At 37.5% G+C, this 17,438-nt stretch overlaps 2 protein-coding genes across 2 annotated transcripts in view; one reads left to right on the top strand and one right to left on the bottom strand.

The window, feature by feature from the left end:
• The window catches only part of LOC108146143 (dendritic arbor reduction protein 1), a 33,280-nt gene extending 22,754 nt beyond the window's left edge, over positions 1 to 10,526 (top strand). The window contains 5 exon segments of the mRNA XM_017271998.2: positions 553 to 1,232; positions 1,682 to 2,212; positions 2,215 to 2,380; positions 5,457 to 5,516; positions 9,830 to 10,526. Of these exon segments, the coding sequence (XP_017127487.2) occupies positions 553 to 1,232; positions 1,682 to 2,212; positions 2,215 to 2,380; positions 5,457 to 5,516; positions 9,830 to 10,017 (1,625 nt within the window). The 3' untranslated portion in view covers positions 10,018 to 10,526.
• Positions 10,518 to 11,492, bottom strand: LOC108146144 (ubiquitin-conjugating enzyme E2 D2B). Its single transcript, XM_017271999.2, has 2 exons — positions 11,408 to 11,492; positions 10,518 to 11,354 (listed from the first exon to the last, which is right to left on the bottom strand). Exon 2 carries the CDS (start codon positions 11,325 to 11,327, stop codon positions 10,539 to 10,541), a length of 789 nt encoding a protein of 262 aa, XP_017127488.1. The 5' UTR covers positions 11,328 to 11,354; positions 11,408 to 11,492; the 3' UTR covers positions 10,518 to 10,538.
• Positions 11,493 to 17,438: the final 5,946 nt, after the last annotated feature.

Here is a 17,438-nt window from a genome sequence, read left to right as displayed (position 1 = left end):
AGAAACTCTTATATTAGCTTTCTTTATGTTTTTAACTATGGAATGATGTAATGTGAATTGATCTCTAAAACAAAACATGTTTTGTACATAGTAGGGGATATTAAAAGTTTTAGAAGCTACAAATAATTGTGTCCAAACTGAACAAAATAATTGTTATACCAAAGTGATTACCAAACACTTAAATTTTTTGTTGAACAGTAAATGGTGTACGTCATTCGGAAGTTAAAAATGTGTTTTTTAAAGACCATTATGATGGACTTATATTTTTTTTTTGATTTACTAGTCTCCCTGCCATCAATCACTGAACCCAAGCCTATCAATAAACCCCTCTGCACCCTAGACGAAAAGTTTCAATTCTGATTGTGGACCCCCCGCTCGCTAAATAGTCACTCTAAAAATAGTCAAACAAATGAGCAGCTGTTTAGAAATTTCATGCATATGCGAGATTTCATTGTTTGCATTAATAATTCCCCATGCCGGCGATTTGCATAAAGTGTTAGCAGGCGATTATAAAGAGCTTTTCTCTCCCAATTTTTTTGACTGCACATATAGAAACCAAAAACAAAGAGGCTCTCTACGCCGATCCGCTGGACGATCCCTACCAGCGACCCGTGCTCTGGGACGATATTACTACCTCAATCCAAAATATCGATCCGGAGAATGCGCTCATGCTGAGCAGTAGCAGCAGCAGCAACAACAACAACAACGGCAACAGCAGCAACACTGGCGAAGCTGCAACATCGCAATTGCCGCAGGTCAAGATGGAGGCAATCGATGAGAGTTTGCTGGAGACTTTCTCGACCCCATTGCTCAGTCCCCTGGAGATAAAAACTGAGAAGCATCAGCAGCAGCAAAAGCGACAGCAGCAACAGCAGCAGCAACACCAGCAGCAACAGCAATACCAGCAGCAACACTATCAGCAACATTATCAGCAGCAGCACTTGTACCAGCATCATCCCAGTTTGTCGCTGCCTGGCTTGCCACCCGCTGTCGAGATGGTGGAGTTGCAACTGCAACAGCAACAGCAGCAGCAGCAGCAACATCTGCAACACAACACCAGCAACAGCAGCAGCAGCAGCCCCAAGCTGGCGACCCCCGGCGACAACAGCAGCAGCAGCAACACCTCCTCCTATCAGCAACAGTACGCATCTCAATTGGTCGCCGGATCGGGCGGCGGCTATCTCAACGGTAGCACCAGCAACTCCTACGGCTACAGCTGGCACAGCAGTCAGGTGAGTGACGGACATTGGCATTGCAGTGCTTGCAGTTGCAACATCTGCGATTTGCCATAAAACAAACACTAAAAAAAAGCAACTCACATAGTAGGCAAGAAATCATAGAGCAAAAACACCGTTTTACAAAACAAATATACCAAAACAAGTACTTAGACATGTATAATTTTATTCTAACTATTGATAAATAAGTATATTGATTGTTGACCTCTAAAAGCTAAATTATAAATTTATTTTCTTCAAATTGCAATTTAATTATATCAGTTTTAAAAAGAAGATCAATTGTTGTTGTCGGTTTAAGAGCTAAATTAATTTAATATATAAAAAAATATATTTTATTTTCTTCAAATTGCAATTTATTTTTATTATCTGTATCTTATAAATTATTTGCAGATTTGAAAAGTAAAAATAAAATATATTTTAAATTTTTCCTTACTTTAACCCCATAGACGTTTCACACCAAATACCAAATACACCCGCCATCGGCGGCTGCCTCAGCCACCGCCTCCGCCACTGCCACGCCCACAGCTCAACTCGGTGCTCAACAGCAGCAACAGCAACAACAGCACCAGCAGCAGCAACTGCAGCAACTGTGTCCCCCCGCGGCGCCCAGCACCCCCTCCGCCTCCTCCTCGTCCATCTCCTCATCGTCGGGGTCCTCCGCCAGTCGCCACATGTTCGTGCCACCTTTGACCCCGCCCAGTTCGGATCCCGGCAGTCCGGGCAGCTCGATGGTGGCCGCCGCCGCCGCAGCAGCCGCCCAACGTCGCACCACCCCACCACCGCCCTACCAGCAAGGTCATGTGCTGGGTCTCATTAACCCACCACCGCCCACGCTGCAACTTTTGGGTGGCGGTGCAGTTACCAGCGCCACTACTACTTTGACCACTTTAACACCCGCCAGTGCCATTCAGCAGCAGCAGCTGCAGCAACAACCACAGCAGCAGCAGCAGCAACAGGTGCAACAGCAACAGCAGCCACCCCCACCCCCCGCTCTTCGGGGGGCGGGAGGCGTGGCCGTCATTCGCACCACCAACCGGGCACGGCGGCCCACATTGCCAGTTTAATGAGCGTGCGCACGGTGCGCTACAACCGCCGCAATAATCCCGAGTTGGAGAAGCGACGCATACACCACTGTGATTTCGTGGGTGAGTAAAATACATTTTACATTTGCACGTGATAAACAATAAAAATACTTTGTCAAAAATTAAAAACAAAATAATTACTCTTATATAATTTATAATATTTAAGCTTAATTTCGTTTTTTTTTTTTCTGTAATTTAAATATTAATGAATCTTTCCGAAACTTTTAAATTATATTTATTTATAATTTGTATTAAATAAAATGCATACTCTTATTCATATTAAACACAATTTATTGCAAGAAAATAATTGACAAAGACAATTTTTAAACTGATAACAAAAAAGAGTTAAAAACAGTCTTGATAGTAATCTTGATAAAATTTCAAACCAAATCAAAAGAAAATTTTAGAGCTCTTTACGTTTTACCTCAATCCATAAGATTATCTTTAAACAACTGGGAATGTAATGCTTTTGGAGTGAGACAACTTAAAATTTCTACAAAATACTTAGACGATTTAAAAAGTAAACAAAAAGTGTACTACATACCAATAATTGAGTTCCCATCTTGTCGAGATATCTGGAGATGCGCTTCCTCATCTTGATTTTTGATTGTTAGTCGCTGCATGCCACCATATCGTTTATCATTTGGCGCGTTTTGCGACACTTTTCGTAACAAAGTCGCCTTCCGCCCCCTTTTCCGCCCACTTTCAGCCCGCCAACTCCACTCCACGTGCGATCCTCATTGCGCATGCGTGCCGCGTTTTTCCAATCGGCATTTATTTATTCTCTATTTATCTATACATTTATTTATTATCTTTCTGTTTTCTTTTCTTCGTTTTCTTGCTGTGCGACTGACAGTTCCCGCTGCCAAGTTTCTAAAGTTTCTGGTGTCGCAGTCGCAGTCGCTGTTGTGGCGCTTTTTCAATTGCCTTCTTTGTAATTCTAATTAGCCAATTGCCATATTTATGTAAGAGCTTCGAGCCACCTTCCACCTTCCACTTCCACTGGGCTTTTGTTACAGTTGCATGTTTTTTTTTGTTATCTGGTTTTTTAGCCTGGCCAAGTGCGTTTTCAATGTCAGAGGTGGGCGACAGATCGTTGAGTCAGCGATGATCAATCAATTGTAGTGCTGAAAGGAATCAAAATACAGAATATTGGAATACAACTGTACTCATAGAAACAATCTTTTCACTAGAAAAAAAATTAAAAACAAAAATTAAAAAATTAACAAAAATATGTTATTTACACTGTGGCTTTTTAAGTTTTCTGAAATCCATGGCCTTTTTTTTGAGTCTAGGTAAACCAAAATGTAGTAAATTTAAACTTATTAATACACACATCTTGAATTAAAATATTGTATGATTTAAGCTATTAATATTTCTTAATTGGCTACTTATTTTCTTTTTTTTTTATCATAATAATTTAATTTCAATTGAACATATAAATGGAAAAAAGTCTTTAAAATACCTAATAGCACTTTTGGGATAAAAGAGTCTAAATTTAGAGTGGCTTTGAAACACTTTAAGATCTCGCAATATCGATAGCTTATTCTCGAATCGAAGATGAGATCACATTAACCGCAGTCACCACAGCGAACCGCTTGGAATACTATCCATTAGCTATCGATGGATCACTATTACGGCCCAAAAAGCACTTAAGGCGACGCTGTCTGGCATACATCTAAAAATCGAAAAATAGAAAAATCTAACAATCCAAACTCCGTCCATTCAGTCCGTGTCCCAATGTCGCTTGTTCGAGCAGACTACAGTACGTGCGTTGCCACTAATAAATAATTGACAATTGTCTGACACGTTGGCCATGGCCATTTTGAGGTAACTGCAAAGCAACGCAGCCAAAAGGCTGTCCAAATGAAGTTATTATGCCATAAGCGCACGCATCAGACAGTGAGTTATGTCTGGAGTTCCTCCGATTTTCGGTATCTCCAACTGTCTAACTGTCGCCGATCGTTGCAAGTTGCAGGTTGCTTGTTGCCAGTGGTTGCTGCTGCAAGTTGCTAGTTGCCAGTTGCAAGTTGCTGGCTGTCAGCAAAATTCTTCGCGGCATTGTGTTTCGTGGCACGTTTAAAGGCAGCTTTCAATTAGAGCCGTACGTGCGGGGATCCCCGGGAAATCCTTTTTTGGACTGCGAAAGGGGCACTAAAATGCCTCATAAATGTCACTCGCTTTGCGGCATTGCAAGTTGCTAGTTGCAAGTGAATTTCGTGCAACTTTCACCCGCTAATTAAAGGCCCACGCCCACTGACCCACTTTGTGGGAGCGGCTCTTCTATCTGGATTCGAAATTCGAGGCTCCCCTATTGTGTTATCTGATGTTGTGAAAAGTGAGCAAGTGCACTCAAAAAACGTTATAGCCTTCAGATGCCCAAAGCTTTTAACAATTATAGGCAGTAAACGATTTTTAGCTGCGGCTTTAAACAGGAAATCAACTATAATACATTAAAGTTTATATATTTAAGCTTCGAGGCGCAAAAAAAGTAAATATGGTCTTGAATCCAAATTAAAAACTTCATTGCTTTAAACGTAAGGTATTATTTATTTTTCGATTTAATAGATAAAGAGATTTTCTTGAAATTATTTTTATCAGATTTTTGAACTATTTATAATCAAACAGCTTTCAAAACTATTTACTTAGTAAAGGAAGTTAACAATTATAGGCAGTTAAAATTTTAGACTGCGGCTTGAAACAGATAATCAACTGTTATACTTAAAAGATTAATATATTTAAGCTTCAAGGCGCAAAAAATGTAATTATGGTTTTAAAAATCAATTTAACAACTTAAAATGTTTAAACATAAGCTATTATTTATTTATCGATTTAAAAGGGCTCTTAAAAAATTTCTTACAAAATATTTAGAAAAATTAGTTGAATTAGCTTCATCATAAGCTTTTAAAACTACTTTTAAAATTTCCATTTTATACCAATAAGATTAATATAGAATATGCAGCTTGGACTGAAGGGTTTTTTTTTTTTTAATGACTTAAACAATTATCTACTTAGAAAAGGCCTTTTTAGTAAAAAGATTTTACATAAAACTTTTCCAAAATTGCAAACTTTAAAACTGCAATAATTTAATAAAAAGAAACCTTGTTTTGATGTTTTTCCATTTATTTTTTTTTTTTAGGTTGCTCCAAGGTCTACACGAAGAGCTCGCATCTGAAGGCCCATCAAAGGATACACACGGGTGAGTTTTCCCTTGAGCAAAGATCCCATTTAAATCAAAAACCACCCACTTGGTGACCCCGTCTATGACCCGCTGTCTCAGTTTGGTCCACACTGCGATCCTTCAGCTCGCATGTGGGCTGAGCACCACTGAGCAAAAAAAACGGAACCAAGTGCACCACTGAACCACCGATGAGCCACCGGCGAACAGCTGCACCACTTGGTTTTTCGGGACGTTGGTTGCCCAACGTCGCCTTTTGATTAATTCGCGCGCTCATATTTGTAGTTGCCAGCACATAATTTGCCAAGGCCCAGAAAGCTTCGAGCGCTTTTTTTTTCGAGTGCCGTGCACTGAGAAAAAATAAGGAAATTATTTATCGCGATTTGGATAAATAATTAAAAGATAGGATAAGAAAGGAATATTAATGAATATTTTTATGACTCAAGTTAAATGTTGCATTTTAAAAAGCCTATAAACTTAAAAAATAACTTTCTGACAAAAGATATGATTTTCAAAATGCAATCAATTTTATAATTTAACATTACTTATTTTTTAATCTGGCTAAGATCTAATGAAAAGCCAATTTTATATTTATCCCATGATTAAAAAGAAAATATTTAGTTTAAAGGAAATTTTTATTTATTTCTAGTGATTTATGAAAGTGGTTAATTTTTTATTTTTTTCGGATTTCTGATTGGGTACTTTCAAAGCTTCAATTCATATTTAAAAGGAAATCTCATCTTATTATCTTCACATTTATTTTCCGTGTGCTGTTCATTTTCAATTTCTGCACCACGGAGGCAACCGCAGCAAAAATCGTGATTTGTACGGTTTGTTTTTGTGGCTCTGGCTTCGTTTTTTTTTCCCCTTTCCCCTCCCCCCAATTTTTTTGTGGTCAGTTGCAGTTGCAAGTTGGCAGTTGCAACATCGGCAATCGGCAATCGCCAACGCCATCAGCTGGGCGCACGTTTGGCCTGCATTTCCTCCTTGCTCGGATTACACTTGACGATCCGCTGGCCACCGATCACCACCGATCACCGCCGAGATCACCTGTCTTCGTTTTATGGGCCGCACGTTTAATGCCTTGCCTCCACAAAAAACAACAACAACAAAATAAAGGAAGAGGGAAAAATAATACTAAAAGTCGGCAGAATCCCATCTCTCCGTCGTTTTATTAATCGCACATGACCAGCTGATTTATGCGCAACTTAAAGCGCTGCCTTAAAAACATTTTATTATTATGATTATTGTGTGCGCAGCGCTGATTTTCACTCAGCTGATAAAGAGTTAACGCCCCATCAACAAGAGAGGTCGGCAGCAGTGGGTTAACGTTATATTTTCCCTTGAGATCGCCAAAGGTTCTCTTACCCGATCCGATTTAGAGCACAGTCGCAGACCAACCCGCTTCAGTCCAACACGAATTGCGGGGCCTGGGTTTATTGGATTTGATTTAAACCGAAAAACTTTCGCAATTCTTTTTGAGTGGCAGACAGATGCCGAGATGCAGAAATGCTTGGCTACCGTCTGATGGCTGTCGTTTTGTTTGGCTTTCGAGTTAGTTAGCGTTCCGGCAAAGCCCAGCCCATTCATATATTTCTTCAACAACAATAACACACACACACACACACACACACACATTTTTCATGCCATTTTCGAGGCGCCACCAGGCTGTTGTCTCTGCTGATTAGCAACGCCGGCTCGAAAATTGAAGATTTTTCCGGGGCTTGAAGCGAGGAGAAAAGTGACGAGATTGAGAGATTTCCACCGCAAATATTTGCCAGACTCATTGAGCTGTCCGCGGTAAGTTCGTTGTCTAAGTCTTTCGTTTGCGCGAAGCGAAGAGGTCCATTAGCAGGAGAAAAACTATTGACCAAATCAGTCAAGGTAAAGATCGGCATATATCTAGACATTGGATATGGAAAAATATTCTCCATAGAATAATAACACTTTTATTATTACTGAGAAATTAAAAAAATAAACTCATTCGAATTTTAAATTAACAATATTAAAAACTTAGGTGATAGTAAAAAGTGCACCCGATTCTGTTGAGAATCAGCCAAAAACTAAAATTCATAAAATATTTAAACTATTAATTTGTAAAAGCTTATTTTTCAAACAATTTGAAGTTAACCGTATTTAATTATTTTTCAACGATTTTTGATAAAAAAAAAATACATGCTCATTTCTTACCCCTATTAGATAGAAATTAAATTCATCAAATAATTCAACTTAATTGATATCAACAAATCGGCTTTTCCCTTTGTTTATTTTTAACTAGATTCTCTTTCCCTGCCTCATTGCCATCCATTCCCACTTCCTCTCATCTTCATATCATCACAGAAAACCTCGAGGCTCGTAAATTTGTCATTTTTATTTGGGCTTTTTGTTTTTATCTGGCTGCGTCGATTAGAAAATCACTTGGTAACTAATCTTTATGCAGGCGGCGAACGCATAAATTTGCCATATCTTACAGCCAGTCCAGTCTGCAGTCTCCAGTTTGCAGTCCAGTATCCCTAGGATTTGGATTTGGGCTCAGATTCGGATTCGGATTCGGGCTGGAACTGGCTTATTTTGTACTGATTTGTTTGCTAATACGTTCGCGCTGCCATAAATAAGTTTGATTTTATGCCCAGCGACTGGAGGAGGTCTTTTATAGTATGTGCTCGTGGTTGTGGTCCAGTCCCGGGGCTCTAGTCCATTGGAGCCGCAATTTATTTATATTGAGTGGAGACCTTATCGCGGCTGTAAGTAAAATTATGAAGTAATTCCGCGCTGCGCTTATCGCATTGCGTTCATCGCACATTACAAAACAACATTTACATAACTTTTGTTTGTTTGCCGTGGCAGTTTTAGTTTTGTTTGTGCCTGCCCCATTGCCAAATTAAATTCCCACGGCCGGGGAGGTCCATTTAATGTCCCATTCTGGGCCAGGTGACTCACCATTTGGCTGGCCATTTGGAATCCCAAATCCCAAAAGCCCCACGTGGCGATTATGTTCGCATCTCGAGGCACTTAAGTTCATTAAAAGAGATCTAAATAAACCAATAAGTCACGCCACGAGTCGAGGGGCATTGGGTTTCTATCCGAAAATCCCGCAGCAAAGTGTCAGCTGAGTGCCACTCGAGATCTCTTCGCTTCGAGGGCCCCCGAAATGTCCGAGAAAACCAAAACCAAACAAAATTTGTGCGTTTGTTCGCTGTATAGTACAAAATAATAAACAACACTCGCTTTGATGTTGGCTGAGATCTCGAGATTGAGATGGGAGATGGGTTCAAGAGACTAGGACAACTGCATGATTTGGGGGGGAAAGTTCGGGGATAAAGATGCAATTGTGCTTACAAAATGCTGAAATATTTTTTTCTAATAAAAACATTTCAGTATTAAGATATATACATAAAACCTTTAGTACGATTAACAAAATATATATATTAAAACAATTTTTTAAAAACACAAAATCTACAATATATTACTTTTTTAGCCAAATATAATTCGTAAAAATGTCCCAATCCCTTGGTTTTAAGACCCTTGCGAATCGCTGTCTTTCAGCACTGAAATCTCAATTCTGCACACCACAACCAATCCAATTGGATTATGTCCGTGGATAAACCATTCGATTCGCTCCATAAAACCTAGCTAGACAGCCAAAAAATGTCAAGATCACTCACAAATCTACAGCCGCAATAATTATTTCATTCAATTTCAATTTCAATTTGAACACGAATGTTTATGTTTATGTGTCGCATTCGAATTTTCGGAGGGGTTTATGGGGAGTCTGAATTAGTCATAGAGCGGTGCCAATAACAACGAATTTCGCATTCACCGGCCGGTGGAATTTTTTCGAATGTCTTTTTGGCTGGGTAACAAAAATGGTAATAGAAATCGCAAATAACAAAATACACAACATGCAAACTTGTGTAGCAAACTACTGCAGCTGCCGTTCTGTTGTTGTCATATTGTTATTGCCAAAAAAAACAATGAAGTATCAATTATATCTTAATGTTCGGCATAATATTTTCAGATCGTTTTTAGTTTTGAACTACGTACGCAGGAAAATAATGTGTCTTTCTTGATTTTTTTTTTCTAGAATTTATTAAAAATTATTTTAATTATTCTATATCTAAAGTATTTACCAAGCATATATTTCACATAATGTATATGTAAAATGCGACGTACTTATTATTTACTTATAATATTTTTGTAATATGTATAAGTAATTTATTCATAGAAACAGCATTAAATATTTTTAAAAATCCCTGAAACGTCCTTGTAATTTTTCCGTAAATGCTTTTCTACACTATACTGATCCTGAATTCTCAATTTCTGTTTTTTTCCAGGCGAAAAGCCGTACACCTGCCAGTGGCCCGAGTGCGAGTGGAGATTCGCCAGATCCGATGAGTTGACCAGACATTACCGAAAACACACGGGCGCCAAACCCTTCAAGTGCATCGTTTGCGAAAGGAGTTTTGCGCGGAGCGATCACCTGGCCCTCCACATGAAACGCCATTTGCCCAAGAACAAATGAGAAAGGTCACGCGGGGTCACGCGAGCCCAGCAAAAACAAAAAAAAAATCAACTATATCACAATCCAAAGGACTTTAGCGTAGATAAAATGAATTCGTTTAGTTGAAAGGTTAACTACTACTTGATAGGAACTGCTAACCAACTCAATTAACTCAAATGCGAAGTGTAGTAGTTTAAGTAAATGAAATTACCACCTGCTTAAAGAAAAAAAAACATCCTACAAAACCAACTAACCAACAATTCAGCACCACAATCACAAATTGAACTAGCATAATCTAGAGCTCTACTGTAAGTTAACATGTATAAACATATTCTTTAGATCTATAGTACAATAGATGTTTAATCAGAATTTTGAACATATAGTAGGTGTGTTAAGTGTAAACGTAATTCCATAAACTCTATGTGTATGTATATTGCTATCGCAGGTATTTTAGTGTCGTCGTAAACCGTTTAAAATCCACCAAAAAGTGCTGGCACAACAAGATCCAATAAAATATATTTGAAAAACCATTTGAAGAAGTCTTATGGCTTGGCATATTGATGGGTCCACTGGCGTGCAATTTCGTTGTGTTTTTCTGGGTCACGCAAATAAAGTTGGGCGATTTCCAGCTCCAGGGGATCGGCTGGATTCGGATCGGCCAGCAGGGACATGATGGAGATGAGTACCTTGGGCACGGACAGAGCCGGCGACCACTGTCCCTTGAGAATGTCCAGGCAAATGTAGCCCGATATCGTGATGTTGCAATGGAAGATCCTGGTTCGGAACTCAATGTGCGGTGGCTGGAATGGAAAGTTTTCGGGAAAGATAAGGTCCATCTTAAAGCATCCGCCTTCGTAGGGCGTGTCCGGAGGACCTGGAATGGTGGCTATCCAGTGAAAAAGGTTCTCGTCCACAAGTTCTGCTTTGCATCCGTCAACGGGTCCCTTGGCGAAAACATTAAACTCTTTTTTCAGCCTCGAAGTGGCAATTGCGTCACCTTGATTGGGCACTGTTACCAAAGAACTAGGCACTGGCATGAACAAAAGTTCTGGTTCCATGGGTTCATTAAAGGGTACGCCGCCAAGACGATGCGGAGTAGGAGCACGATTTGCGATTCTCACACGAGGAGGGGTCCTTAGAGGAGTAGACCTTGGAGGAGATGAAAAGGTGATACTAGGCCTCCTCCTCGACCTGCCCCTAGATGCTTGGGCATTTGGAGTGCGAACACGATGAAGTCTATTTTCAGAGTTTGAATTGGTTGGCAAGTTCACTGCTGCAGCAGCATTTGCTTCCTCTCGGCGCCGTATACGTTCGCTTCGTCTTGCTGGCATTTTCTTATATTATAATATAATGTAGACCTAAAAATTGGAAAATCAAACAATTACTAAAACAAAACACCTTCAAAACTTACCTCTCAAATTTATAAACGAGTAAATAAAGGCAGCTGACTGCTAAATGCATGACCTACTCTTCAACTTTTTGAGGGCCTAAAAATCCTTAATACTTTAAATTTTCTTCATGAGTTGTCACCAAATTTTATTGCATTTAGGGGATTCCATAATAGACAGATATTTATTTTAGCTGTTTTATACAAATTAAACATTCAAAACTTTAAGCTAAAAAAAAAAATAAATAAAAAACGTAAGTTTAAAACATAATCAATTTTACTTTATGTGATTCAAATTATTAAGCAAATATTTTGATTGATTAAAAGTGTTAGCAATTGCACCACCATAAAATCGTAATGAACTGAGCAAAGTATAAGCTCTAAAAACCTAGTTCAATTGGAAATTTAATATGTTTACACTTTATATTAAATAACAAGTTTTTGGCTTTAATGCTATTACTATCTAATTACCATTTAAGTATAGAGTAAAGCCAAAATTTTGTCTGACAAAAATAGTTAGAAAACGAATAATTATTATAATTTCCTTCACTTCATTTTTATTCAAGCTATTTATTTATTTTCGCTGTGTTAAGTATAGGTGCTTATTGCTGCGTGACTGTACTTTAGCTTAAAAGCTTATTCTATTAGCAATTCCCTGCTTGATTTGTTTGTCACTTATTTATTGCAATTGGCTGGACTTTAAACAATTATTAACATTTCCCCCATACGTGCCTGGCAAGGCAAACACAACTCACAAATCACAAATCACTGAAAGTTTTCCCCGTTCGAGATCTATTCGAAACTCTCCACACGTCACAAAGGCAGTCATAAGTTTTTCTATCTATTTTCGACAAAAAAAAATGACAATAATTTCATTTAGATGAGAATGTAAACCCGATCAGTGTGACTGTGACCCCATGCCGAACGAAATGTCTTGTGGAATTCAATTGGGTTTTATTGTACTGGGCTCTTGCGATCATTATCAAAGTATTTTGTACACGAAACAAACATGTCAAGCAAATGTGTTTTTGCTCCCCTCCCTAAAACCCCCCAAAAAAGAGACCCAAATAAATTGTTAAAAATAACAATAATAATTTCAATTGTCTGCCTGCATTTCGATTCGAACGCGTCATGTTGTTTTGATTGGAGCGATGATAAAAATCATTTCGCTTTTGCTCCTTAAAGAGGGTACACATTTATAGGGTAGAGTTCAGTTACTAAGCGATCCTTTCGTGGGGAACCTGTTTGACTTATCATAAATTTATGAAACATTTAAAGCAATTAATTAGGGGATTATATGATTTGTGGGCTGGCTGAGTATGAAGTTAGATATTTATTCAAGCATTTAAATTTAAAGGTTAACTAGGTACCTAAAAGAAAATTTTCAAGAGCTGTTTAAAACTATTAAAAAATTTGGAGTAAAAAGTTATAAATTAATTCCAACAAAAAGGAAAGCTTAGTAACATTGAAATTCAAAAAAACAGATATCTGACTATTAATTTACAAATTGTACAAATAAAATTAAAACTTAATACTAAAACTTAACATTAATACAATGCCTATTAAATTGCTTGATTTTGTATTGAAATAATTAAATTAATTGTTAATTTAATTAATTAATTTAATTTCAATTAATTAATATTATTATTTAATTAAAATATTATATATAAAATAGTTCCTAATTAATTAAAAATCATTTTATATAATTCCAATATTTTATTTTAGTTTGCAGATATTAAAATCAATTCCGAAATAAAAATACAAAATTTTTAAATATTTTTAATATTTTGATCTTTAAAATAACTAAAATCCACGATGGAAAAAATCAAATCAATACATTTTTAAACTGATTACCATCGAAACCTTCTGAATATAATAATATACAATAATATAACATACACAAATAATTTTTTTTAATGATAATATATTATATATTATATTATTTTTAAAACAACATCAGAGAAATGGAATGCCATCCAAACTAAAATGCAGAACGTCCCTCTCAAACCTATGATTTTTATTGGGATAGGTAATTATGATACCATAGCTTTTTTTCAAAGTGTAATACCAATGTTTATGAGTACTCGATTATGCGCTTCACGTGGGCGTTGAGACATTGGCATGCCCCCATTCATTCATCGCAGCATCTGAGCATCCACTGGCACATCCCCATCCATCTGTACCCACATCCCCAACCAGATCCACATCCATATCCATCCAGTGCCATTCCAGCACCACTCTTCAATTGTGCTGCGTTTCGGGCTGATTAATCATTTGGCGACTGACAGCTCAACTTTGCGGCCACAACGGGGCAACCCGCTTATTAAATTGGCTTAAGATCGCCGGATAAACCTAAAGTACGTGTAGGAATGGGACCCCACAACTGGATATTATGCATACGAGTATAGTATAGCACATCGCACAAAGGTTTTTTGTCTACAGCACCCACTTGGCCATATGGAATACAAAGCCTCATGAAATTGATTCAGTTTTGAGCCAGATCGCAGATGTGATAAATCTTATGATTTCAATTAATTTGTGAGCGAAAAGCGAGGGGCAGTGGAAGTGCACTCATTATGCCAACTTGGTTAATGTGTCAGTGGAGTTTATAATGATATACACAGAATATGTTTTAATTTGCAGCTAATTAAGCCCAGCTCTGAACTGTGATTGATTCCGAGCGAATCGACAGGGAATTGTGAATAGCGAATAACAAATGAATGGAAATGAATGAGATGTTCAGCGATTCGAAAGGTGATTCAATAATTAAGTACTCCACTTCCTTGTGGGTGGATTTTTATATTTTTAATACAAAAAAACGGCATTGCCTAGCCTTAAATTGTTTATTTTTATGTAACTACAATGATTGCTCTTCATGTCGTATTTATTTATATTTATTTGACTGACCTGAAAAAAAAATCAGTTCTGTTAGCTAATAGTTAAAGAAATTGTTAACTATCAATCTTGAATACTTGTCAAAAAATTTAAATTTAAGGGTTGAATTAAGCATCGACCTATCAACCTATCGTCAAAGTTTAAGTTCTATTCTGATATTCTCACAATTATATAAAAACTAAATTTTATGTTGGTTAAATGCTTTTATGTATGTAATTTTTAACTGTTTGATATCAACAATATTAACACGTGACTGCCACACACAAAATCATTAAAAATCTACAAGATGTCCCCTTATTTCATGGTTGTTAACATTTCCTACTTCCTCTACCACTAACATCAATTTGGTAACACCTTTTACTTTCGTTTGGGCCACGAGTCCAGCTGCCGCAACACCCACAGTGACTCAAAAAAAAACTCCCACATTCAGACATACTGTATATACTGCAACTCCTGAGCAGGCTCATCCATTTTAAGCCGGGCCATAACATAAAAGCGCCCATTAGCCAAATGGGGGAGGACCCCCCCCGGGGTTTTATTTTTCCAGGGGCGTAGGGGCGCAAAAGGGGGGCAGCAGACGCCATCACTCGTGCCCGTCTGGTAATCGTGACAGACATTTGGCCAGAAGGCGGAGCAGGGGGATATGGCCATCCAACATCTACCTGGGCACAGCAAAAAAATGTTACTTCTTTCAATATCAATTTTATAATTTTCCAAACAAAGTTATATGCGTAATTAAAATATGAATTAAAGTTTTTCAGATATATAGAACATTAAAAAAACTTCCGACATCGCATTCTTGATAACATATCTTTGTAACAATAATTGAAATAAATATAATATATAATATATATATATATATATATATATATATATATATATATATATATATATATATATATATATATATATATACATATAAATATAATATATATATATATATATATATATATATATATATACATATAAATATAATATATATATATATATATATATATATATATATATAATATAAATATATAATAAAGAGCACACGTTTAAATAACCCGTTTTTAAAAATTAGATAAACTCAAATATATTAAGGTGATTAAATAAAGAGTATTTTGTTAAATTGGTCCTTCAATGCCGGATCCTTGCACCACTTTTCTCAGCGTGCACCTTTTTCAACCACCGAAATCGAAAACCGAAAAACGGAAAAGCGCGAAACAGGAACCGCGGCTAACTAGTCTGCCAAGTTGGCCTGCTCTACGGCAAAATGGTAAAATGGCAAGACTTTTGGCCAGACGTGCGCCTGCTTTGCATACAACAATATGCGACAAGACACAAGACAGCCGAACACAAGACAAGCGCTGGCTAAAAACGGCGACAACTATAATTAAGCTTAATTGCTGTTTAGTGCGAGTCGGGGCAAGTTTTCGCTACAATAAATATATATACGAAAAGAGAGACAGACGCCCACGCACCACTTCACGTATAATTAAATTAAATTTATAATGCGAATCTCAACGCGATAAATAAGCCTAACTAAGTGTTTTTCGGGGCGCAAGGGGGGTGTGGCTCCAGATATCTGGGTAATTGAAAACTTAAAGCGCACTTATCGCTCACTCTTATTGTTTTTCGTGTGTCGTGGAAATTAATTAGCAATTAAAAATGCAGCACACAGCGATCGGTGGTTAAACAACAATGACCGGGTCGGGTCTCTCTCTAATCTGCTGGGAAATAATTCATATTTATAAATAGACAAACATTATTCAAAGTGTCCGAGCGGGAGCCCGTGGCCCGAGAACCGTAAATTAAATCAAAATCAAAATGAAAACGATATGGTCTTATGCCCAGAATTTATAACGAAAATAAAAGTCAGAACACAGTGAAATCGAAAACACAAAGAAGGGAAAATCAAGGTGGGGCATATCCGACAGGGCAAGCTACCTTATTACAACTGATCATTATAATAGAATAATGTTGTTTTAGTTATAGTAAGAAAAAAAAAAACTGTAATGCTAAAAAAATATAGAACACCCTCAAAAGTTAGCCAATGATTCGCCTTAGCTCTGAAATTTTCCCAAATTCTTAATTGCAGAGTTCATAAATCTCGTTCTTATAAACCCATCCCTGATATTAGTTTATATCCAATTCAAGACACCCTTAGAAAAGGGTACTCAAAGCCATTTGGCCAGTGTCCGCCCACAAAAAACCGTTGTTGCTAGCAGTTGCAAGTTGGGAACTTGGAGGTTGGGAACTTGGCCGCTGTCCGATGGTCTTTCTTGTCCATTTTCTGGGCTTTTCGACCCGGCTTGTGACTCAATGCAGCTGCAGTTGATCGACCGATCGATCCATGGCAACTGCAAACTGAAAATAGAAAAAACAGAAAAATAAGAAAACAAAATAACAGAAAACAGAAAACGGCTGCTGCATTTGGCAATGAACTTTTCGCAGCGAAAAAAAGACAAAAGTCTAGACTGGAAATGCGCTGGCAAAAGAGCCTGAGCCTGACTTTGAACTCGGTCAAGTCGAGACACATTTGCGAAACTGTTTGCATATTTAATTGAACACCTACAACAACAATAAATGAGCTGCAGCTGCGGCGAAATCGCTTTTTCGCAATAATAAGCATAAGCATAATAATAATCAGGCGCAAACAGGCTCAATGGGCCAAAAAGTGGCCAACGGGCGAATAAACTAAGTCGTGCTTGGCCAAAACTAATGACCATATTTAGCACCAAGCGCTGGCAATCCTATCCTTTGGCAGCCTTGGCAGCTTCAGTGTTGCAAAGTGAGAGGATCTGACACTTGGGCTGACAACACTAGACTTTTAAAGGATTTTTACACAATCTGACCTCTTATCTGCGTTTTTTTTTTTGGTTCAAATGGTGGTGTTGAACAAACATTTCAGATTTCAAAACAAAATAGCAAGATTATTTTTATGGACCCTTTTTATTGGTTAAATGTCAACCAAAGGATTTGCACATGTAAGAAGCCTTTTGCACTCCATTCCAGTGTTGTAAGGTGAGCTTTTGACAGTAATGACTGCACTCCATTCCTGTGTTGCAAAGTGAGCCTTTGTCAAGAGTTTTTATCTTGAGGCGTAGTGACAAGTTGACGGACGTCAGTAAAAATTCTACAAAATTACAATATAAAATCTTAACTAATTTTAAATAAC

Source organism: Drosophila elegans, unplaced genomic scaffold, assembly GCF_018152505.1.
Source record: "Drosophila elegans isolate 14027-0461.03 unplaced genomic scaffold, ASM1815250v1 contig_208, whole genome shotgun sequence".
Taxonomy (NCBI): Eukaryota; Metazoa; Arthropoda; class Insecta; order Diptera; family Drosophilidae; genus Drosophila; species Drosophila elegans.
Note: the sequence above shows the minus strand (reverse complement) of the source record. Positions and strands in the feature narration are given on the sequence as shown.